Source organism: Lepidochelys kempii, chromosome 5, assembly GCF_965140285.1.
Source record: "Lepidochelys kempii isolate rLepKem1 chromosome 5, rLepKem1.hap1, whole genome shotgun sequence".
Classification (NCBI taxonomy): domain Eukaryota; kingdom Metazoa; phylum Chordata; order Testudines; family Cheloniidae; genus Lepidochelys; species Lepidochelys kempii.
This window is the reverse complement of record NC_136384.1, coordinates 13,500,811-13,526,813: the sequence shown is the minus strand read 5'-3', so window position 1 is coordinate 13,526,813 and position 26,003 is coordinate 13,500,811. Positions and strand designations below refer to the sequence as shown.

At 42.2% G+C, this 26,003-nt stretch overlaps 1 protein-coding gene across 4 annotated transcripts in view; it reads left to right on the top strand.

Moving 5' to 3' along the window:
- ST8SIA5 (ST8 alpha-N-acetyl-neuraminide alpha-2,8-sialyltransferase 5) overlaps nucleotides 1-20,025 on the top strand; it is a 76,898-nt gene extending 56,873 nt beyond the window's left edge. For 2 of the 4 annotated variants that reach the window (XM_073343467.1, XM_073343465.1), the window contains 4 exons: nucleotides 662-806; nucleotides 6,563-6,675; nucleotides 12,407-12,499; nucleotides 13,403-20,025. In XM_073343467.1, coding sequence (XP_073199568.1) covers nucleotides 662-806; nucleotides 6,563-6,675; nucleotides 12,407-12,499; nucleotides 13,403-13,871 — 820 coding nt within the window. In that variant the 3' untranslated portion in view covers nucleotides 13,872-20,025. Of the gene's footprint in view, nucleotides 1-649; nucleotides 807-6,562; nucleotides 6,676-12,406; nucleotides 12,500-13,402 lie in introns of all 4 variants that reach the window. The other 2 variants (XM_073343466.1, XM_073343463.1) reach the window with 1 other exon arrangement.
- Nucleotides 20,026-26,003: the final 5,978 nt, after the last annotated feature.

Genomic DNA, 26,003 nt, shown 5'->3' with positions numbered 1-26,003 from the left:
TAAATGATTTCAGCTACACTGTCTTCAGCAGTAACACTGCTTTACACCAGCCATGAATCTTCAGAATCATCAGAATGAAAATCTTGATAGCTTGTTCTGTACTCCACTGATTATCTTTCCTTATTAGCCTTCTCAATTGCCATTCTCTGGCCTCCTCAGCTGCTGTTCTGGTATCCAGAGACAGCTGCCATTTGTCCCTAGAACACTCTATCTTATCTTATATCCTTGCTGAAGTTCATCTACAATGATTTCAGAACCCAGCTTTGGAATGCTGTCCTGTAGGGCCAATATCTGAATGAAGCCACAGCATTGTTTTAGCTTTGTGCACATATATTTATCACTGTGGATGCACAGGCATCAGAGACATGGGCATTGGCTCAGAAACAAATGTGCTCTGGAATAAGAGTGGGAGTAATTCAAGGATTTCTGTTGCAAAGACAAAAGTAGAAAAGGCATTGTCTCCATTTTGGCACACACAGCACTCACGCCTCTGTATATTTAAGTTTAATATGAAATCTATGGTGAGAGTAGCACATTAACCATAACATCATTGGGACAGCAATTTCTATCTGTATCAATACTCATTGTAACTCTTAGCTTTAATCCATTGATTTAAGCTATTGGTTCATGTAAACTTCTTCACCTATAGTTCATTTGACAGGTCAACGTTGTCAAGATGTTGCAATGCCCCTGCCTTTCTGTTCACCACACAGAAAAATACTCCCCTGGGAACTAAATTGAAATATGAAGTGGATACAAGTGGAATCTTCCATATCAATCAAGAAATCTTCAGAATGTTTCCAAAGGTCTGTTACATGTCTGCATCCATTTGCTAAAACCTCACACTGTAGCTGCGGCATTAGACAAAGTCTTACATAGTAATCAAGCTTTAACCAACATTTTGAAATTTTTGCAAACATCCTTGCTCATGTTACCAGCATCTTCATTTTTCATATGATATTCCATTTGTTTTTTCCTCTATCTAGGTGCCATCTGCTCCAGCTGGCATGCAATGTGTATACTTTTGACTGCAGAATTTACTGACCACATGTTGACTGGCGAGTGAAATGGCTTTAGAAATCAGCATATAATGAAACTCAGTGACCAGAACTCAACAAGGACATGTCTGCATATTTTAAAAACACTATTTATCTGGGTCTGATTCTTATTCTTCTTTGAAAATCTGAGAACTCAGTGATTTTTACCTTTTTTTCCGTTTGCAGATTGTGAACATATTGCAGAATTCTCAAATGTATTTATTAGAATTTATACACAAATTTCTTCAACAAATAATCCTTGACCTGACGAACATTACAACCCAATGTACAATTCTCAGTGCACACTGAAATTTAAGAGCAGAAACTAATTTATGTGACTATGAATTTTGTAACAAACCCACACATCTCGAATTTTAAGATGTATGTTTGTGGAAATATCTGAAACTCATCTCTTTGCAGAGGACCAGCACAATATTGATTTTAAGAACTTATATGGCTGCCATTATCATAGTATCCAAGCACCACACTATCTTTAACACATTTATCTTCATGACACCTCTGTGAAGTAAAGCAGTGCCATTATCCCAATTTTACAGATGGGATCTGAGGCTCAGAGAGCCGGCCCTAAGGCCCAATTCCTCAAAATATTTGGATGCGTAACTTCAATTGAAATCAATAATTTTGATGGGTGTTAGGTATGTAAATACCTTTGAGGATCTGGGCCTAAGTGACTGCCTGAGATCTTATAGGAAGTCTGTGGTGGGTGGAGCAAAGAATTGAATCCAGGTCTCCCAAGTCCCAGATCCAGGCTACTCCCCCACAGCCACCAGACCACTTTTACTCTCCAATGCTCATTCCCTCCCCAGGTTATAAGAACATAAGAATAGCCACACTGGGTCAGAGCAGCAGCCCATCTAGTGCAGTATCCTGTCTAGTCAACTGTCTTGAGTAATTTTGTATTGTCTGCATGCTTTGCCACCTCACTGTTTATTCCCTTTTCCAGATCATTTATGAATATGTTGAATGGCACAACAGGTCCCAATACAGATTTTTGGGGGACCCTGCTATTTACCTTTCTCCACTGTGAAAACTCACCATTTATTCCTACCTTGCGTTTCCTATCTTTTAACCAGTTACTGATTCATGAGAGGACCTTCCCTCTTATCCCATGACTTACTTTGCTTAAGAGTCTTTGGCGTGGGACCTCGTCAAAGGCTTTCTGAAAGTCCAAGTACCAACTGAACCACCCTTGTCCATGTACTTGTTGACTCCCTCAGAGAATTCTAATGGATTGGTGAGGAGTTTACAAAAGCCATGTTGACTCTTCTCCAACATATTGTGTTCATCTTTGTGTCTAATAGTTCTATTCTTTACAATAGTTTCAACCAATTTGCCTGGTACTGAAGTTAGGCTTATTGGCTTATAATTGCCATGATTGCCTCTGGAGCCTTTTTTAAAAATTGATGTTACATCAGCTATCCTCCAGTCATCTGATACAGAGGCTTAAGCAATAGGTTACATACCACAGTTAGTAGTTCTGCAATTTCATATTTGAGTTCCTTCAGAACTCTTGGGTGAATATCATCTCGTCCTGGTGACTTACTTGTAACCAGGTTTGTTTCAAAACTTCTTCTATTGACACCTCAATCTTGGACAGTTCCTCAGATTTGTCACCTAAAAAACATGGCTCAGGTGTTGGGCTCTCCCTCACATCCTCTGCAGCGAAGACCGATGCAAAGCATTCCTTTAGCTTCTCTGCAACGGCCCTGTCTTTCTTGAGTGCTCCTTTTAGCACTTTGATTGTCCAGTGGCCCTGCTGGTTGTTTGGCAGGATTCCTGCTTCTGATATATTTTTAAAAAACATTGCTATTTGTGTTTGTGTCCTTGGCTACTTGCTCTTCAAACTTTATTTTTGGCCTGCCTAATTATACTTTTTTGACTTGCCAGAGTTCATGATTCTCTCACTGCCTCTTTTACTCCATTGTTTAGCCACGGTGGTATTTTTTTTGGTCTTCTTACAGTTTTTTTGTTATTTGGGGTATATATTTAGTTTGAGCCTCTATTATGGTGTTTTTAAATAGTTTCCATGCAGCTTATAGGCATTTCATTTGTGTGACTATTCCTTTTAATTTCCTTTTAACTATCTTCCTCATTTTTGTGTAGTTCCACTTTTTGCAGTTAAATGCTACTCTCGTGGGTTTCTTTGATATCTTCCCCTCATAAGGATGTTAAATTTAATTGCATTATGGTCACTTTTCCTGAGCATTTCAGCTATATTCTCCTCTTGTACCAGATCCTGTGCACCACTTAAAACTAAATAAAGAATTCCCTCCCCCTGTGTGGATTTCAGGACTAGCAGCTCCATTGAATCAGTCATTAATGGTGTCTAGAAATTTTATCTCTGCATCTTGTCCTGAGGTGACATGTACCCAGTCAGTATGGGGATAGTTGAAATCCCCCATTATTATTGGGTTTTGTGTTTTTATAGCATCTCTAATCTCCCTGAGCATTTCACAATCAGTGTCACCATCCTGGACAGGTGGTCAGTAGTATATTCCTGTTGCTATACTCTTATTATTCAAGCATGGAATTTCTATCCATAGAAATTCTATGGTACAGTTTGATTCATTTAAGATTTTTACTATATTTGACTCTATGCTTTCTTTCACATATAGTGCCCCTCCCCCATCAGCACGACCTACTCTCATTCCTATGTATTTTGTACCCTGTATTACCATGTCCTCACTGTATTTTCCACTGAATGCATCCGATGAAGTGAGCTGTAGCTCACGAAAGCTTATGCTCAAATAAATTGGTTAGTCTCTAAGGTGCCACAAGTACTCCTTTTCCTCATGTCCCATTGGTTATCATCGTTCCACCAAGTATCTATTATGCCCATTATATCAATATACTCATTTAATACCAGATACTCAAGTTTACCCATCTTAGTATTTAGACTTCTTGCATTTGTATACAAGCATTTATAAAATTTGTCAGTATTTAGTTGTCTGCCTTCATGTGATGTAATTGAACGGGATTCCTCTTTGTTTGACTGTTTCTCTTCAGTTCCTGGCGTTTCTTTATCAACTTCTATTCTCTCTTCTTTGATGGGATGTTGAGTATCCCCTTCAGTAAATCCTTCCCAAGAGATGTCTCTGTCGAAACCATGTGTTCCTCTGCTCCAGTTGGCTTTTTCGAGAACCTTAGTTAAAAAGTCTTCTATGACCTTTTTATTTTACATGCTTGAAATCTGGTTCTGTTTAAACGCTGTTTAAGTTCCAGGTATGCCCTCAGAACACTGTTTACATGAGACTTATGTCATGCGTAAGTGTGGTGCGGGCCCTCCGCATAAGGAAGGATTGACTTTTACCCAGTATGCCTCCATTTTAGCAAAGCACTTAAACACATGCTTAAAGTTAGGCACATGAGTAATTCAATCCCTGTTGCTCCGAGCATGTAAGAACATGCTTAATTCTAAACACATGCTTAAATCCATTAAAATCAAGAGGATGAAGGCATATGCTTAAATTTAAGCATGTGTTTAAGTGCTCTGCTGAATCAGGGCCTATGTTGGTTTGTTGCATTAGTAATCCAATCAGGGACCAGCAATAATACCACATGATTTATGTAACTAACCAGCACAGTACAAATTGTGAATTGCACATTTTACAATCTTAGGGACAATTTGTGGTCAGCTTTCAGTGAATACTGAGCTGAAAATTTTCTATTTATTTTAAGAGTAATTAGTGGGGCTTGTAGGTGTGTGGAAAGTGAAAACAGTCAAATCAAATTTACTTTTGAATTGGATAAATGTTAGCCAAAACTCTTTCCCACTATTTACTCATTTCTAGGACATTCCATTGTATAAGAGTAACAAGATAGCCCAGCAGCACATGTCAATGGGGTTGTTATTGCTTTTCTGAGATGGACAGTTGTATTGTATGTCCTTCAATCTCATGCCTCATGAGCAACATGTGAAGTGCACTATAAATAATCACCTAGAAATTCATTTCACATCACTACTCTATCTGGATGTGTATTTCATCATGAAATTACTTAGAAAATATGTATGTGCCAATAGGAGCATTCGCATGCTTATATAAGCACGTCTCTACCATATTCATAGGGTGTCAGTTCTCCTGAGCTTTGCCTCACACTTCTCAGACCCTAAGGGCCTAATTCTTTCCTTGGATATGTGATTATAACTTTCATTAACTTCAGTGGGTGCTCCATACATTCATCTGAGAGCAGAATTTTGTCCTTTAGGATATAGAAGAGATGCTTGATGCTTAGACACTAGCCCTGCAAAGGCTTATGCATGTGCATATCTTTATGCATTGCGAGTAGTTGTGTTGACTCTAGTGGGATGACTCATAGGCCCATATTCTCAAAGGTACTTAGACTCCTTGCTTCCATTGATTTCAATGGGCCGTGGTGTTTAAGCTGAAGCAGATGCATAAGTCTTTGGAGGATCGGGGCCTTAAATTGTAAGCCATCTTTGTGTTATGACAGTAGAGGTCTTAGCACAATGGAGCCCAATCCCTGATTAGGGCTTCTGGGCACTGCCTCAGTACAAGTACAGTAGAACCTTGGCAATGGAGGTTGTTTGTCACTCTGAACTGGTCGTAACTCTGAACAAAACATTATCATTGTTCTTTCAAAAGTTTACAGCTGAACATTAACTTAATACAGCTTTGAATCTTTACTATGCAGAAGAAAAATGCTGCTTTTAACCATCTTAATTTATATGACACAAGCACAGAAACAGTTTCCTTCCCCAAATCTTTTTTTTAAACTTTCCCTTCTTTTTCAGAAGTTTTAGATGTTTAACACAGTATTGTACTGTATTTGCTTTTTTTTTTTTTTTTTTGTTGGGTCCCTGCTGCTGCCTGATTGTGCACTTCCAGTTCCAAATGAGGTATGCAGTTGACTGGTCAGTTTGTTACTCTGGTGTTTGTAACCCTGAGGTTCTTCTGTAGTAAATAATAATTACAATGCTGTTATTACAGCAAGAGATATCCAGAATCCAGGTTCGGTTCTGATTAGCATCTCAAACATTCTCCCTTTCTCTGAACTATGCAGACCTCTTGAATCTTCTAAACTATACCAGGTGTTTCCTGGGATCAGATTTTCTGGCATTTAAAATCAGGACAGAAATATCATAAGAGCAGTGTTTTTTAGGCAATTTATAATTTAATGCCTGTGATAGATTGAATCTATGGTTTTGGTCCCCATCTGGAAACTAGAAGTGAAAGAACATCTCTAACATTATGGAAACTTACACATTCAGTTCTAGATATTGCCTAAAGGTTCAGGTGTTCTTACATTTTTTTTTCTTTCTCTGAACCAGTTTCCCACAGCATCTCTAACTACAATGAGAGTGGTCATGTCAGTTCATATAAACATGTATCCTGGGATTATTGGACCCCAGGGAGGGACCAGTAGTCTTTGCCTATTATTATTCCATCCATCTGATTTTCATTCAAGATACAGCTGAAGAAAAGGGAACTGCTGCCACATGCATGTCTCAGGAAAGTAACTGGTTTATTCTCGTTTTGCTGTAGGATATGCCGTACTATCGCTCCCAATTTAAGAAATGTGCTGTGGTTGGGAATGGAGGGATTCTCAAGAACAGCAGATGTGGACGGGAGATTGACAGTGCAGATTTCGTATTTCGGTAATCATCCTATAGTACAATTATTTTAGCATTGTATAGTATTAAATAAAAGATCACACATCTATTCTTTCTTACGCTGGAATATAGGAATTGCGAAAATAGAACAAATGATCCAGCTAATGAATTATCCTGTTTCTGGCAATGGTTTAGAAGAAAAACCCACCGAATAGACAATTATGAAGTTACATGTCTGTGGGGGTAATTTCTTCCTAACTCCATGCAGTTAGTTGCTGGTTTATGTCCTGAAGGTGGATATCCCTATACATTTTCATCCTCCTTATTGTAACTCAGGAGGTTATTTTTATTATTCATGTCAATGTCTTTAGTATTGTACCTGTGTTGGTCTCAGGATGACAAAGTGGGTGAGATGATGTGTTTTATTGGACCAGCTTCTGCTGTGGGAAGAGCCAGAGACAGGCTTCTGAGCTACACGGAGCTCTTTTGAGAGCTGTCTCTGTCTCTTCCCCCAGCAGAGGTTAGTCCAGTAGAAGATTTTATCTCACTCACCTTGTCTCTCACCGATCAATGTCTTGGAATCCTATTAAACTCTTTGTCTGTGTTACATTTTGAGTCAGTGATTTCCACAGATTATTTATTGTGTTGCATAAAAATATTTCTTTTTACATTTTTGCCTTTATTGGACCAGATTCTGATCTTAGTTACATTAAAGTCAATGAATTACCCTGATTTACACTGGTGAAAATGAGATCAGATTCTGGCTGATTAACTTTTAATTTCATTGGGTGTCAAGGGATAATTAGGAAAACCTTATGAGTCTTCTTTTCACTTTTCATTACTGTATACACCTCTGTCATGTCATCTTTTGTATCCTCACTAAACTAAACAGTTGTGGTCTTTTTAATCCATTCCTCTGTGCCTCTAGTAATTTTGTTTGGCTTTTCAGGCTAGTTTCTATTTTTGCTATATCCTTCTGGAGACAGGGTAACCAAAACTGAATTTATATAGAGTCCCACCTATTTGTATTGATCAACGCTGTTCCTGTCACTTTGATTGAAATAAGCAGCTGATCTTGTTATGAATTTAGATTGCTAACCATGAGTAGGTGAATGGCAGCATGTACAGCAGAAGTCATAACATTAGTGTCTGCATAATACAACTTTTAGTTGTAATAATCTTTTTTGGATTCTTTTTTTTTTCTGTGATCTCATTCAGAATGTTGACATTTCTGTTACACCGTGACTTTCCATAGCCTGTAATTGACCTGTACCTGCCCAGAGAGATGGAAGTGGATCAAGATAAAAAGTGGAAGTTGTGTTTATATTGATACTAATGATTAGGTTCCTGAGAGTTTGATCAAATAAAAAAAAAGAGCACGTCAAAAAATGACTGAATTTCAGTGGAAACAATTGTAATATTAAGGATTCTCATGCAAAGAAAGTGGTGTGATGTCTAGAAGGAAGATAGGCTGTGATTAAGAACTGCACATGCTCAAATCCAGAAGTCTGTTCAGAACAGAATTTCACATGTGCTTAACTTTAAGCACATATTTAAGTTCTGTTGATGTCAACTTTGAAGTAAAGCATGTGCTTAAGTGCAGCCCCGAAGAGGCAGGTTTTCCTGAACTGATGCCATATTGCTTCACTGTGGGATGATAATCATCTCATTTTGCCATAAAAACTGCTCAACAATACATTGCAGGACATCCAAAGAACTCTGCTGCAGTCAGTGGTAATGATGTTGATGCCCATTTTAACAGTGACAGGGAAGTTTATGTTTAGAAGGATTTTGAAACTTTTTTTCCCCTCTAGAAAACAACTATAGACCACAGTGGGTTTTATTTTAGATTATATATGGAATGCATCCGATGAAGTGAGCTGTAGCTCACGAAAGCTTATGCTCAAATAAATTGGTTAGTCTCTAAGGTGCCACAAGTACTCCTTTTCTTTTTGCATTTATCACCAGTTGCTGTTGCCTAACTCCACCTACTGACCAAATAGGAAAACTACATGGAAACACATCAAACACATTTGGAGTAGATCCCTGGCAGGTTCTTGCACAAAATGTTATGATTTTATGATTCTTGTACAAAAAATATGGTTCGTTTAAGCTGATTTCATTATTTGTATAAGATGTTTTCTAATTCAACAAATAGAATTTGCCCTAATGTATTTCTGTATTGCACTGATACTTGCTACTAGTTGGGTAATTAAGAAAATTAAAAATTAAGGCTGAATATTTGGGGAATCTTCCTAAAAGTGAGTTCTAATAGGCTATGGAATAAGTTGCCAAGGGAATTAGTAGAACCCAACTTACTAGAGAAATTTTAAACTAGACTGGACAAACTAGCAGAAGAAATATAGTAGGGAACAATCCTACCATGGCTGAAGGATAGACAATGATTTCAGTCTCCGAAATGATATGGACACTAGTACAAATGTATGAACGATTATCTTCAAATACATTCCCTCCAAAGGGTCATCACTGTCATCTTGTTAAACAACTTCAGATCTTATTGAAACGACATAAAACTTCTAATTGCAGAATCCTCAATATTAGAAGATTGTGCCCTGATAGGGAGGACTTGGAAGAGCTGAGCTCAGTTCCCTGCTCCTCCCAGTCTTCCTGTGTGTTCTTGAGCAAGGCTCTTAGGGCCAGATTTGTAAAGGTACTTAGGTGCCTAATGAGGTAGATAGAGCCCTGGTGAGGTTTTCAAAAGCACCTAGCTGCCTCTTTACATGCCTTTCAGAGTAACAGCCATGTTAGTCTGTATTCGCAAAAAGAAAAGGAGTACTTGTGGCACCTTAGAGACTAACCAATTTATTTGAGCATGAGCTTTCGTGAGCTACAGCTCACTTCATCGGATGCATACCGTGGAAACTGCAGCAGACTTTATATACACACAGAGATCATGAAACAATACCTCCTCCCACCCCACTGTCCTGCTGGTAATAGCTTATCTAAAGTGATCATCAAGTTGGGCCATTTCCAGCACAAATCCAGGTTTTCTCACCCTCCACCCCCCGACACACAAACTCACTCTCCTGCTGGTAATAGCCAGCATGATAATCAAGTTGGGCCATTTCCTGCACAAATCCAGGTTCTCTCACCCCCTCAACCCCCTCCAAAAAACACACACACAAACTCACTATCCTGTTGGTAATAGCTCATCCAAAGTGACCACTCTCCCTACAATGTGCATGATAATCAAGGTGGGCCATGTCCAGCACAAATCCAGGCTTTCTCACCCCCCCCCTTTTTTTTCCCTGGACACACACACACACACACACAAACTGTGTGTCCCCAGGGAAAAAGGGGGGGGTGAGAAAGCCTGGATTTGTGCAGGAAATGGCCCAACTTGATTATCATGCACATTGTGTAGAGGTTGTCACTTTGGATGGGCTATTACCAGCAGGAGAGTGAGTTTGTGTGTCGGGGGGTGGAGGGTGAGAAAACCTGGATTTGTGCTGGAAATGGCCCAACTTGATGATCACTTTAGATAAGCTATTACCAGCAGGACAGTGGGGTGGGAGGAGGTATTGTTTCATGATCTCTGTGTGTATATAAAGTCTGCTGCAGTTTCCACGGTATGCATCCGATGAAGTGAACTGTAGCTCACGAAAGCTCATGCTCAAATAAATTGGTTAGTCTCTAGGGTGCCACAAGTACTCCTTTTCTTTTTACATGCCTTAATACTGTAAAAAAAAAATCTACCTCTTAGGGTATGTCTGCACTACAATGTAAGCCCAGGGTTAGTGGGCCTTAAGTCAGCTGACCCTGGGTTAGAGAACCCAGGGCTTGAGCATCTACACTGATGGTTACCGGTACGTTAAGAATTTTCTAACACAGGCTTGAACCTGGGGCTCTGGCATCCACGCTGCAGCAACCAGACCTTAGTTAAACCAACCAAATCCCAGACTCCCTACATACCCACAACAAGCGTCATACTCCAGAATACCTCCCACAAGCATCAAGTAATCTTTAATTAAATATTCTGTCATGTGATGAAATCTCCAAAGTTGGCAACCCTACCAGAGGAGCCCCAAGGTGCCCCACTCCTGCCCGCACTGCCGGAGGAGCTCTGGTCCACCTGCCTCAGTGCTGCCCTTGGCCCATCCCGTCCCCCTGGGTCAACTAAGCTCCAAGCCACCAGCTGGAGCTGAGCCCCTGCCAGCTTCAGGGGTGGTGGGAGGGCGGGCAGGGCCTCAGAGCAGAACATGTGCGGGGCCATGGTCTGGGTTAGGGGAGGCTTAGCCTGCCCTTGTCTTTGATATCCACCACCCATAATTCTGGGGCCACTAGGGTGCCATTCCAGCTGACCAGGTCATCATGCACAACGGTTGGCTCCATTCTGGGTGAAGCACCCAGCACCTGGCCAAACTCCTCATAAAACAGGCATGATTTTGACAAGTTCCCCAAGGTGCAGTTCTGGTACCTGGTTTTCCGGTACTCACTCTTGAGCCACTTAACCCACTCCCTGCACTAGTCACTGGTTTGATATATTTGCAAAGCTGCCAGCTTCTTCACTATTTGCTACTGTGTGTGGTCATTCCTGGTCCTCTTACTGAAGTCCACAGTTCTGCTGGCCTTGCACCAGAGAGTATCCAAAACCAGGCTGTGCTCCTGTGACCATGAAGCAGCGAGCTTTGCAAAAAGGCTTGTTCTGTTCTATCTCCATTGCAAACACGGAAGGCTCTCCGATAGTGTGTAGGCAGCTCAATGATCAGAAGACAATGGATGGGTTAACGCTGACTTACTAAGCTGCTGACGTACACCGAGGGTGGTTACTGCTGTTTTCTATAGAGTAGATTGAAGATTCTAGATAGAGAAGACAAAGGAAGATAGCAAGGACAAAGGAAATTGGTCTATGGGATTGTGGGATAATTTCTGGAGGACTCCCAGGACCGGAGTCAAGCGGGGCAGCATATACTCTGCAAAGCAATAGGGCTTGAACCCTGGGTCAAGGTCCTGGTACCCTGTGTCTGAGCCCTGGGTTAGCATGATTTGTGTGTGGACGGATGTGGGGTTAGGCTTGAGCCTGAGCCTGGGCTCACATTCCAGTGGTAGTGCCTCAGTTTCCCATCTGTACAATAGGGAGAACAGCACTGGCCTACCCCGGGGGGGGGAGCAGTGAGCATAAATACAAATAAGATTTTGAGTTGCTCCAATAGTACGGTAACAGAAGGCATATAAGTGTGTAAATGCCAGTGTTACCTAATTTATGTTTTAGCTTTTTGGTAAAGCGTTTTAAGTATCCACAATATAGAGGGGGATATTTGAGGAATCCTTGGGGTTTAGAGATGAGTTTTTCTTGGAGTCTCATCCAGATATTTCTGGCCATAAATATAATGAGAATCAAAGTCAATGAACTGATAAGAGGGAAACGTTACTAACAAGCAATGGACATTTCTACAGGGTGCATGTGTGTGTTAACACTCGCATGAGCAGGGAGGAGTAAATATTTTTCTTCTTACAGCCACTGACATTAACAATTTGTGACCTGTAGTGTGCAGTTTAAGCATCAACTCATTTTAGAATCAGAGAATTGTAGGGCTGGGAGGGACCTCAAGAAGTCATTTAGTCCACGCCCCCATGCTGAGGCAGGAGCAAATATACCACGGTCCATCAGATTATGTATACCATGATCAGATTTTTAATTCACAGGCTATTTCTAATTTTGCTGTTTATAACAAATGTTTAAACACAGTTCCATATTCTCATCCTGAACAGCTGCAAGGCATTCTTGAACTTGCTTTTTACTTCTTTCCTTTAGATGCAATTTACCTCCTGTATCTGAGAAATATATAGTGGACGTTGGAGTAAAGACAGACGTCGTGACAGTCAATCCCAGCATTATTACTGAAAGGTCAATTCTTTTATTTTTTTTAACCCCTTTAGACTTTTCTTCTGTCTTCGCAAAACAGACAAGCAAAAGTGTCACAGAAAATCTGGCTGCAGACAAGACTTAAAGGATCGATCGTGTAATATGCTGAGCATTCTGGCCCCAATCCACCGAAGCACATAAGCACATGCTTAAGTCCCACTGAAATCAGCAGCATGTGCTTAAAGTTAAGCAGGGCCTTATGTGTTCCCAGTGAGTCAATGGCACCACTCACACGCATAATGTTAATTGCATGCTTACGTGCTTGCAGGACTGGGGCCTTAGGTCCACATCCTGCTTACCTCACTCAAGAAGTCCATTCAATGTGTCTCCTTGCATGAGTAATGTGACTGGGATTTGGCCCCAACAAATACAAGCTGCTTTCAAACATTACATTTTAGATGTTTCTCTAAAATTTCTGCTCTGAGGTGATATTAATTCTTGTATAATCACTGACACTGATATGTGTTAATACGTATCGAATACCATTGGTAAAAACATTTCAAAATTTAAAGTTTTCTACCTAAATTTTGATGGAAAATATAAGTGATGAAATTTTTGTGGATATTTTTTCTCATTTTTTGACCACTAGTCAAAGAATTTATTGGCTGGGAAAGGAAAAATATATCCATGATTTTCTCTCTCCCCCCTCCCCTTTTTGTTACCAAAACTTTTTAATGACATATTTCCTGCCATCTACAGAGCTAAGTACATTTTTGTTTGTTACTGAAACATCATTTCAGAAGAAATTTTGCAAGCAGCACTATTTATTAAGATCAGGGGGGTTTCATTGTGCCAGGGAATCTTTATTGAAAGCTTCTTGTTGGTTAGTTTAAGTCATATTGGAACTTCACAGCCTGATCATCGCTTGTACCCGTTGATCTTTAGATTCCATAAGCTGCAGAAATGGAGGAAACCTTTCTATGATGTGCTACAGGTTTATGAAAATGCCTCAGTGCTGCTGCCTGCTTTCTACAACACCCGCAACACAGATGTCTCTATCCGGGTCAAATATGTCCTGGACGATTTTCAATCTCAGCAAGCTGTCTACTATTTCCACCCTCAGTATCTCATCAATGTCTCGCGCTACTGGCTTGCTCAAGGGGTGCGTGCCAAGCGGATTAGCACGGGATTGATTCTGGTGACTGCTGCCCTGGAGCTCTGTGAAGAGGTCCACCTTTATGGCTTTTGGGCTTTCCCCATGAACCCCTCAGGGATTTTTATAACTCACCATTACTACGACAATGTCAAACCTCGCCCTGGCTTCCACGCAATGCCCTCAGAAATCTTCAACTTCCTCCACATGCACAGCAAGGGGATCCTGCGGGTTCATACTGGGACTTGCAGCTGCTGTTGATGATGATGATGATTTTTCCTCTGATGTAAACGTGCAACAGGAACTCAGTTTAGTGCAGAAGAGTTTTATTACATCCTGAGATTATGCAATAATTGTTCGATATCGATTTCTCAAAGCATTGCGTCCAATAGAAGCTGAGATTCCAGCATCCTTCCTGCTAGTTGTGGTAGGGTTATGTGATTTGGGTGAAGTGAAACTCGTCCATCATAGGATATGCACTGCCCTGAAAATCAGACCAAGAAGCACATTTCCAATAGGTTTTAGAGATATACAGAGCACATTAGTGTAGCTATCATTTCACTTTCAGGAAAAGCAACAAACTGAACCCATTGGGTAAAGCGAATTTTAGCATATACTGCAGAACATGAGAAAGGTGTTTTGACTCATAGACCACTGGGGACACTGCTGATTTTATTGAAACTGCTGTTCTCTTGCATTAGGGTTTTAAAAACAAATTCTTTAAGCATTATTGTAGTTGTAAGGGGAGAGGTATAAGCTGTGGTCTTTATTGTGTAATGATGCATAGCATCGATGAAACATGTCTGTGTAATATCTCATGGTCAGGTTAGCTCATTGGTTAGAAGCCAGGCAGGACAGAACAGGTGGTTAAACTGCAATTCCCAGCAAAATGTAACTGCATCAATCTTATCAAATCATAGCTTCCTCTTCTTTGTTTTCCCACATACCTCCTTGTGTCTTACCCGCCTCCCTCCCTTCCCCAAACACGTTTTCTTCCTCAGAGCCTGAAATACTTTCCGTCTAGCTTAAAAAAGCTAATGGTGTGTGTTTGCTCCTGCAGTCACAAGCTCTGGACTTCTGACTGTTTTTTGGCAAAGTAATATATTGGTCCCATAGAATTCTGCCAGGACATGTGAGTAGTTCTCTTGAAGCCCCTGAGACTATTCTACATGAGGTTTGCAGTACTGATTTTTGGGTTCATACAGCATCAACCATAGGAGACAACAAGGCTCTTCTTGCAGATTATTTTTTTCGGATTATTTTGATGAAGCAACAGAATGATGAGGTACTTCCCCCATTGGGAAAACTTTCTAGTTACTTAATATTTACAGCAGTTGGTGGAAAGTAAATGCTGTTGGCTGGAGGGCTGGGAGGAGATAGAAATGAAGTTAAACAATTGAGTCACTTCTCATAGTTCGTGTGTGTTTAATTTAAAGTTATACATTCAGAGACCTTAAGTGTATGAATTAGACATTGTCTTCTGTTGGGGACACGGTTGTGAGTGTTATCCCATCTTAGCACTAACCTACACTTAAAAGTTTTACCATCATAACTATGTCAGTGATGTCAGAGGGATTTTTTTGCTCACATAGTTATGCTGGTAAAAGCCCTAGGGTAGTTGCAGTTTTATAAAAGGCGCCTTATACTGGTACAGCTTATTTCAGTGCCTGTACGGAAATTTGTCTATGAGTCAAATCTCCTTCCTTTGAAGTTTTTAAGGCCAGGCTTGACTGAAAAACAAAGGTGTGATTAAAGAGAGGTTAAAAGGCATAGTAGAGAGAGAACTCTTCTGTTTATTGTTGCCAGTTCTGCTGAGGTCTGATTCTTGATCTGTTGATGTCAATGTTGATGCCAAGTTAGTTTCATACATTGAACTTCATGGAACTTGTCTAGTTTGGGGACAGATTAATTTAGTTCCCGGGACTTACTTTAATGGCCTGTAGTAGAGAGCTAATACGGCAGATTCCAGAGTTCTTAATGACTTCAGGATATTCTGATTCCTCATCCCTATTAGGGGTAGGCCAAGGATGTAGAAGTTGGATCCAGACAAGGATTATGTAGCCATCTTTTTCAGAAACCAAATTTGCCAAATCTGACAAGCTCTCTCCCTTCACTGCCCTATTCCAACACTATTTCCTTCCCTTCTTTCTTCCCTCCCTCTTTCTGACCCTGAGATCTTTCTTCTTCTGTTTGGCTTTAATCCATCAACCTCTCTCCCCCTAGCTATTTATAATATTTCTATCAATTTAGCATCTAACCCTTCTTACCTCCTTTCATTCCAGTCTCCCTTTCTAAAGGCCAATTTGAAGTCAAACACAAACTTATTGATTCTAGTAGTAGCAGGCCTAATTCTCTATCTCCATTGACAACTGCACTCTCCTTCTTATTTTACAGGCCCACAACCTTGGTGTTATCTTAGACTCTTCTTTCTATGTATATCCAGTCTCTCACCAAATTGCCTAAATTCGGCTTGCTGAATATCAACAATATCTGCTCTTTCTCCAACCCCACCATTAATAACGTACTTGCTGGTTCTCTCTCACTTTTATTACTGGAACTTGCTCCTATCTAATCTCCCTGCTTCTCACCTCTCCTTTCCAGTCTTCTTTCTGTTTCCCCATTCTGTCACATCAGTCCTTTCCTTAAGACCCTCCATTGGTCCCGTCTCTTACTGTGTCAAAATCAGTCCCCTACAGAGCCCTGTGTGATCTCACCCCATTTATATCTCACATCTCTGCTTTCATTTTTCTCTCTCCCCCATCCTCTGCCCATGCACTTCCCAAACTTTTCCCATGGCATCCTACATCTTTATAACGCTCTCACCTTCATGCCCCATTTACCTGAGACACTCTTGCTGTCCTCTCTCTCTTCCTTCAACCTCACCTCTTCAAACAATACACTTTCTCATTTTCCTCACCTGAATTGTTGTCCAGTGTCTTGTCTTATTTAGATTTGAAGTCCTAGGTCAGTAGGTCATCCAGTCCAACCTCCTGCTCAAAGCAGGACCAACCCCAACTAAATCATCCAAGCCAGGGCTTTGTCAAGCCTACCTTAAAAACTTCAAAGGAAGGAAATTTGACTCATAGACCTTAATTGGCATGTAAAGAGCTGTGTACCTTTATGGAGCTACAGGAGGATCTGATATAAGGTTTTGCCTAGGGTTTGAGTCCGAATCAGGGGCCTAGGGTTTTTAGTTTACAATGTAGAGATCTCAGAAGCTGTTCTTGCAAGACTTTGACTCTCTCCTTTGAAATTTGGTTTCAGAGCTCCGTCCTATCCCTATATCTTTCAAAATTGCTTCTATTATAAACAAAACATAAAGAAAACAAATCTGAAAGGAAGAGAAGTACAGTTGTTTTAATTAAAAAGTCAGTGTTTACCAGCAGTGACCAGGATGATGTTTGGAGATGCTACCACACCTCCCTTTCCTTAGAACAGGAAATACTGTGATATTTAAGATTCTGCAGCCTGTTGACTATGTAACAACCATCACTGTAATTGATTATAGCATTTCAGAGCTCATAGGGGAAAGCTCACGGGGGAAAATACCGAGTGAAACAGAAGAGATGCCGATGCTTCAGGGTCCTGTAGTTTTGTTGTCATACTGTAGGCACTGAAGGTATATTACATTTGAGCAAGCATTAATTTGTATTTAACAGACATAAAATACTAAGCACACACTATATGAGCGGATGAATGTCTGAGTGAGTGGAATGTTTTTCCTTGATTTAATATGCAAAAGAGGTCTGCAACTTTGATGTGTTGACTAAACTAATGGATGTATAGGGCCTTGATGGTAAAAGTGTGATATACAGAGCAATTTAGACTACTGGCTATGGCATTTGAGAGGGATTAGGAGGCCTGAGTTCTATTCCCGTTGCTGAGTGACCTTAGACAAGCCATTTTAACTTCTGGGCCTCAGTTTCTCCACCTGTGAAATAGGGATAATAGTGGTCACCTACTGTTCACAAAATACCCTGAGAGCCTCGGATGAAAAGTATGATATAAGAGTCAATATTTTTGTTAGAGTGGCATAATATTTTTCATCCCTAAAATGTTCCACAAACACCAACTAGCTTATCCTCACAACTCCCTGGTGAGGTAGCTAAGTATTAACACCTGCATTTTATGCTTGAGGAAACTGGGGCAGAGGTAAATTAGGTGAATTATCACAAGGTGAGTCAGTGTCAAAGTTGAGATTAGAACTGGTGCACCGTGTCTTGCCTAAATCTCTAGACAACATTGCCTTTTGCTATGTGTTAAGCTTTATAATAATAAGAATGATCCTGAATCCCTGACTTAGCTTTGACTGGTTCTGCCTGAATATGGATTGAGTAATGATGTCAGCATTTGGCTCAATATTTCTTTGCTGCTCTTTTTGCTATGGTTACTTTGCTGAGGAAATGTCTTTGCTTTATTGGTTGACGTGAACAACAGTGACTGAAAGGAGGCTGATGTATTGTTTGTGACAGATACTTATAACAAGGGAAGACTTGGAAAAGCATCTGTAAGTGGGGAGAAAATGGTGCAAATCTGATTTTCATTATAAGAAAGTGTGTCAATTTTTAGGACAGGAAAGAGGATAATGGAAAACACAACTACATGGTAACAGGCCTTTCCTTTTCTTTGTTTGCTTTACATAACTGATTGATGTACCTCAACCGGGGTTACACTGTAATAGGTGCAGTTTTACTGTCTTTAGAATTTGGTTATGATTCTATAATTACTCTATTTTTTTAACAATTTAAAAATGTATATGCAAGATACTTACACATCTGCACCAAAGGCCCAGTCCTGCAATGCTTATCCAGATAAAATTCCCATGGAAGTAAATGGGAGTTTTGTTTGTGCAGGGACTGCAGAAACAGGCCCCAAACATGTGTAGGAAGATTTTCATTATAGTGTACATAGCTGTATAGAATTAGATATATACAGTCATACACAAACTATGTAGATCTAGAAAAACCCATATCATATATGACTAGCCTATGAAATAACATGTATGCTATTTCCTGGAGAGTTTATGTTTACCTGCCTGGTATGTTTTGCAGAGTGTTGCTCAAAAGCTGACTTGTGAAAAGTGAATGCAGGTTTGAAAATGCCCTAAGTAGAAACTTTAGTCCAGTTCTCATCTTGGGCCCCGATTCTGCATTAGGCTCCATAAAGTCAGATGCCTTGTATCCGCACAATGACTTCAGTGGGGCTCTGCACAGTTGCAGGGGTCTAGCTTCATGGAGCAGCTTTCAGGATGGGGGTGTGAGACCACGGAATGCTGATCCACTCTTTCCAGGATGCAAATAAATATAACGGAGCGGAACAACACTCCTCAGATGCACAGTGGTCATTACCTGTAAAATGTTACTGTAGAATGAGATGCACAGGGCTCAGTGCCAAAGTTTATGGCATAGGCACCCTGCCTGATGCTGCAGATTAATCAAAAGGAGGAAAAGAAGGATTTTAGGGACAGCTCCACCATCCTTTTTTAATACCATCATTTCTTATCCCGTTCAAGTACTGTTAAGCTTAAGAAAATACCTCCTTGAAATCAGGAAGCTCGTCGAATTGGATGGTATTTTGCTTCTCTTCCCCTTCATTCAAACACTGTATGGTAAATGACTGCCTAGGAAGGAGTACTGTGGAAAGGGATGTGGGGATCATAGTAGATCACAAGCTAAATATGAGTCAACAGTGTAACACTGTTGCAAAAAAAGCAAACATCATTCTGGGATGTATTAGCAGGAGTGTTGTAAGCAAGACATGAGAAGTATTTTTTCCGCTCTGCACTGATTAGGCCTCAACTGGTGTATTGTGTCCAGTTCTGGGTGCCACATTTCAGGAAAGATGTGGTCAAATTGGAGAAAGTCCAGAGAAGAGCAACAAAAATGATTAAAGTTCTAGAAAACATGACCTATGAGGGAAGATTGAAAAAATTCGGTTTGTTTAGTGTGGAGAAAAGAAGACTGAGGGGGGACATGATTACGGTTTTCAAGTTCGTGAAAGGTTGTTACAAGGAGGAGGGAGAAGAATTGCTCTTAACCTCTGAGGATAGGACAAGAAGCAATGGGCTTAAATTGCAGCAAGGGCGGTTTAGGTTGGACATTAGGAAAAGCTTCCTAACTGTCAGGGTGGTTAAGCACTGGAATAAATTGCCTAGGGAGGTTGTGGAATCTTCATCACTGGAGATTTTTAAGAGTAGGTTAGACCAGTGGTTCTCAAAGCCGGTCGCCGCTTGTTCAGGGAAACCCCCTGGTGTACCGGACCAGTTTGTTTACCTGCCGCATCTGCAGGTTCGGCCGATTGCGGCTCCCACTGGCCACAGTTCGCCGCTCTGGGCCAATGGGAGCTGCGGGAAGGGTGGCCAGCGTGTCCCTTGGCCCGCGCCGCTTCCTGCAGCACCCATTGGCCTGGAGCAGTGACCCGTGGCCAGTGGGAGCCGTGATCGGCCGACCCTCCAGACGCGGCAGGTAAACAAACTGGTCCGGCCTGCCAGAGGCTTTCCCTGAACAAGCGGTGGACCAGCTTTGAGAACCACTGGGTTAGACAAACACCTGTCAGGAATGGTCTAGATCAGGGGTCAGCAACCTATGGCACACGTGCCAAAGGCAGCACGCAAGATGATTTTGAAGTGGCACTCACACTGCCCGGGTCCTGTCCACCGGCCCCTGCTCAGCCCGCTGCCGGGCCCAGGTCCCAGCCACCGATCCCGGGCGCTCTGCTTCCATCCTGGGGTCCTGGGCACTGTCCCGGGGCTCTGAAGCCGCCCCCAGCTGTGGCCCATTGCCCCCAGCCTGGGGCAGTGAGGGGTGCAGACAGGGGCAAGAAAGGGCGCAACTCAGCACCCCCACCTTAAAAATTGTTCCCGTGCCACCGTACTGGGATATTTTAAAGTCCTGATTTGCTGCTTACATCACTATAACGTCACGTGGAACAGTACATTGCATTTAACGTTGTGCATGCCATCTCATAGAATCATAGAATCATAGAATATCAGGGTTGGAAGGGACCCCAGAAGGTCATCTAGTCCAACCCCCTGCTCGAAGCAGGACCAATTCCCAGTTAAATCATCCCAGCCAGGGCTTTGTCAAGCCTGACCTTAAAAACCTCTAAGGAAGGAGATTCTACCACCTCCCTAGGTAACGCATTCCAGTGTTTCACCACCCTCTTAGTGAAAAAGTTTTTCCTAATATCCAATCTAAACCTCCCCCACTGCAACTTGAGACCATTACTCCTCGTTCTGTCATCTGCTACCATTGAGAACAGTCTAGAGCCATCCTTTTTGGAACCCCCTTTCAGGTAGTTGAAAGCAGCTATCAAATCCCCCCTCATTCTTCTCTTCTGCAGGCTAAACAATCCCAGCTCCTTCAGCCTCTCCTCATAACTCATGTGTTCCAGTCCCCTAATCATTTTTGTTGCCCTTCACTGGACTCTCTCCAATTTATCCACATCCTTCTTGTAGTGTGGGGCCCAAAACTGGACACAGTACTCCAGATGAGGCCTCACCAATGTCGAATAGAGGGGAACGATCATGTCCCTCGATCTGCTCGCTATGCCCCTACTTATACATCCCAAAATGCCATTGGCCTTCTTGGCAACAAGGGCACACTGCTGACTCATATCCAGCTTCTCGTCCACTGTCACCCCTAGGTCCTTTTCCGCAGAACTGCTGCCTAGCCATTCGGTCCCTAGTCTGTAGCTGTGCATTGGGTTCTTCCGTCCTAAGTGCAGGACCCTGCACTTATCCTTATTGAACCTCATCAGATTTCTTTTGGCCCAATCCTCCAACTTGTCTAGGTCCCTCCCCTCCAGTGTATCTACCACTCCTCCCAGTTTAGTATCATCCGCAAATTTGCTGAGAGTGCAATCCACACCATCCTCTAGATCATTTATGAAGATATTGAACAAAACCGGCCCCAGGACCGACCCTTGGGGTACTCCACTTGATACCAGCTGCCAACTAGACATGGAGCCATTGATCACTACCCGTTGAGCCCGACAATCTAGCCAGCTTTCTACCCACCTTATAGTGCATTCATCCAGCCCATACTTCCTTAACTTGCTGACAAGAATACTGTGGGAGACCGTGTCAAAAGCTTTGCTAAAGTCAAGAAACAATACATCCACTGCTTTCCCTTCATCCACAGAACCAGTAATCTCATCATAAAAGGCGATTAGATTAGTCAGGCATGACCTTCCCTTGGTGAATCCATGCTGGCTGTTCCTGATCACTTTCCTCTCATGCAAGTGCTTCAGGATTGATTCTTTGAGGACCTGCTCCATGATTTTTCCAGGAACTGAGGTGAGGCTGACTGGCCTGTAGTTCCCAGGATCCTCCTTCTTCCCTTTTTTAAAGATTGGCACTACATTAGCCTTTTTCCAGTCATCCGGGACTTCCCTGGTTCGCCACGAGTTTTCAAAGATAATGGCCAATGGCTCTGCAATCACAGCCGCCAATTCCTTCAGCACTCTTGGATGCAACTCGTCCGGCCCCATGGACTTGTGCACGTCCAGCTTTTCTAAATAGTCCCTAACCACCTCTATCTCCACAGAGGGCTGGCCATCTCTTCCCCATTTTGTGATGCCCAGCGCAGCAGTCTGGGAGCTGACCTTGTTAGTGAAAACAGAGGCAAAAAAAGCATTGAGTACATTAGCTTTTTCCACATCCTCTGTCACTAGGTTGCCTCCCTCATTCAGTAAGGGGCCCACACTTTCCTTTGCTTTCTTCTTGTTGCCAACATACCTGAAGAAACCCTTCTTGTTACTTTTAACATCTCTGGCTAGCTGCAGCTCCAGGTGCGATTTGGCCCTCCTGATATCATTCCTACATGCCCGAGCAATATTTTTATACTCTTCCCTGGTCATATGTCCAACCTTACACTTCTTGTAAGCTTCTTTTTTATGTTTAAGATCCGCTAGGATTTCACCATTAAGCCAAGCTGGTCGCCTGCCATATTTACTATTCTTTCGACTCATCGGGATGGTTTGTCCCTGTAACCTCAACAGGGATTCCTTGAAATACAGCCAGCTCTCCTGGACTCCTTTCCCCTTCAAGTTAGTCCCCCAGGGGATCCTGGCCATCCGTTCCCTGAGGGAGTCGAAGTCTGCTTTTCTGAAGTCCAGGGTCCGTATCCTGCTGCTTACCTTTCTTCCCTGCGTCAGGATCCTGAACTCAACCAACTCATGGTCACTGCCTCCCAGATTCCCATCCACTTTTGCTTCCCCCACTAATTCTACCTGGTTTGTGAGCAGCAGGTCAAGAAAAGCACCCCCCCAGTTGGCTCCTCTAGCACTTGCGCCAGGAAATTGTCCCCTACGCTTTCCAAAAACTTCCTGGATTGTCTATGCATCTGTTGCGATTTTTCCCCCTACTGTAAGTTGCGGGGTACATTTGACAAAATGTCAGCTCCTAAGAAAGCAAAGTTAAATGTTCGTTCATTTCACTTCACAGCAACATTTGGTGTTTAAGTCATGGCAAGGTTTTGGTGCACTTTGTAAACTGTTTTGATGCAGTCAAGTCCTTTTTGTTAGAAAAAGGACAAAACTACACCAAACTGGATGATGACAAATGGCTGAGTAAGCTCATGTTTCTAACTGACATCACCACTCATGTAAACAAACTCAACCTCCACCTCCAGGGCTCAGGGCAAACGGTTCTGGATCTTTATGAAACCTGGAAGGCATTTGTTGTAAAACTATCCTTTTATTCTCGGGGTGTTTGAATTTCGACTTTCTGCTACTTCCAACACATAAAAGAGCTATCTACATGTTGCACTGTCAGTGCTGATGAGATTGGAATGTACATGCAAGAACTGGAATCAGAATTTTCTGACAGATTTCAAGATTTCCAGCGATTTGGCCCAATGCGTTCTTTTCTAATTAAACCTGAAAAGTTCAATGAAAGCAACTTGGATTTGTCTGTATTTCAGTGGATGGGTGTTGAAGATTTCGAAATGCAGCCCATTCAGTTAAAAAGCTCAGAATTGTGGGCATCAAAGTTTGGAGATCTGCGGAGTGCACTTAAAGCTACCGACAGAGATCATGGGGCCTCTATTCTGACCTGCTGGACATCCCTGCCAGCAAAATTTAACTGTTTGAAGAAAATTGCATTTGCAATGCTTTCAGCATTTGGATCCACATGCCTGTGTGAATAGGTATTTTCACACATGAAATCTTTCCTCTGTCCTTCTTGGAGCCAGTTAACAACTCATCACTCAGAAGCCTGTGTGCAGCTTAAATTATCCAAATGCATGCCAGACATTGGAAGACAGCAAGGAAAAGCAAGGGCAAGGATCACACTAAACTGATAAGATCCGCATTTTAATTTAATTTTAAATGAATCTTTTTAAACATTTTAAAAACCTTATTTACTTTACATACAACAATAGTTTAGTTATATATTGTAGAGAGAGACCGTCTAAAAACGTTAAAATGTATTACTGGCACCGCAACCTTAAATTAGAGTGAATAAACGAAGACTTGGCACACCACTTCTGAAAGGTTGCCGACCCCTGCTCTATTTAATACTTAGTCCTGCCATGAGTGCAGGGGACTGGACTAGATGACCTCGCGAGGTGCCTTCCAGTCCTAGGATTCTATGATTCCATGAATATCCAGTGTTAACGCAGCTCCTTTTTAAAAGGCCTTCTAAAAAAGGTACATCTGGGTGCTAACAAGTGTCTGTCAATGCTCCTTTAAGGAAACAAGGGGATGGTTTGCTGCTCACAAATACACCAGCCAAATGAGGAGTTGACGAGGATCCTGTTCCATTTCTGAATGCAGAGATTTTAGACAGGAAAGGCTGCAGGCCTTTGGCACCAAATCACTGATCTGCCAAAGCAGGGACTTGTTCAGCTCTTCAGCTTCACTTTTGGAGGTTAAAATTTAATTTCAGGCATATTGCTGAGAACGTAAAAAGTTGAGATAGGGATGGAGTGGGGGGGATAATATTAGGAGTTAATCCCTGGATACTGATATTATCCTCAGGAGACTCAGAGAGAAGCTGTATTAGATGAACCTCAAAACATGATATGAAGTGATAATAGTACCTGGGGAATGCAGGCTCACGTTGGGTAGGAATGTATACTATGTAGGGAGGGAAGAGGGGATGGGACTGCTCCATGTTTAGTGACTGGTCCATGAAGAGGTTTATGAATCTGCTACTGCTTCCCGCTAAGGGAGTTAGTCTTTTAGCATAAGTAGTACAGCCTCTTGCTTTTAGCTCTAGAGAGCCCATGTTCAACCCCTGGTCTTGGTCCAAGCAGGTTGAGTGGTATTAGGTCAATTACATATTACGACACAGCTGTGGTGGTTCTCCTGGGGTAGGGAAAAGTCCGGTCACAGGCTGCACAGGGAGACACTAAGGCTATGTCTACACATGGCCACGTGCTTCCCAGCCTGGTTCAACAGACTAGGGTTAGTGGGGCTTAGAATATCATGGTTGGAAGGGACCTCAGGAGGTCATCTAGTCCAATCCCCTGCTCAAAGCAGGATCAATCCCCAATTTTTGCACCAGATCCCTAAATGGCCCTCTCAAGGATTGAACTCACAAATGCTCTAGAAATAGCTGTGTAGAAGTAGGCAGCAATTTGAAGGGTGGCTCAGGCTGGAGCTATGGCTCTGAAACCCACCCGCCTCCCTGGGCTTCAGAGCCTGAGCTCCAGCTTGAGCCGCAATGTCTACATTGCTATTCTTAGCGTGGGAGGCTCCCTGCCACAGGCTGTGTAGACACATACCCTAACCGCCCTGTGTGCCACGGAGCAGTGCTTGGAGGGTCTCCAGGACTGTACATAGGAGCGGTCTGCTCATGCCAAGTAGGTCTATGACATCCCCCAACCAACTGGCTATCAAAGCCACATGGGGAAGAGTGTAATAGGCAGGAGCCACGACTATGCTGCCGAGGCTGTATTACTGTGGAACTACATCTTGGAGGCTGTAGAAATAGCTACATAGTTGCTGCACAATTCATTCTGGAGCAGGGTGGCAGGAGTCATTTCCCCACAGCCTCATATAGCTTGCCCCCAGTGAGGCTTGGTGGAAGAAAGGGGTAATTCACCCGAGGTGACTTGATGAAGTAAGAGAGGGCCGCAAAAATCAGCATTGTTCCATGAATGATTTACACTGACTGGATGGTTCATTAAATCAATAGGAACATTGACATGAGAGTAATCAGGCTGGTTAATAATACAAGAGCAATCACTGACACAGCAATATTGCAAGCATTAGATTTTTATACCGTAATATGTAATGCAGTCATTTCTGCTAGAATGGCTTCTTTGCATAAGGAGGAGTGGGTCCTGAATGAATGGTGCTGGGGCAAGTGACTGGAGGCTTTCCTCCTCCTGTGACCCTTATGAGGCTCTGATATTTGCCGTCAGACCCCTAACTTTACAAAAAGGG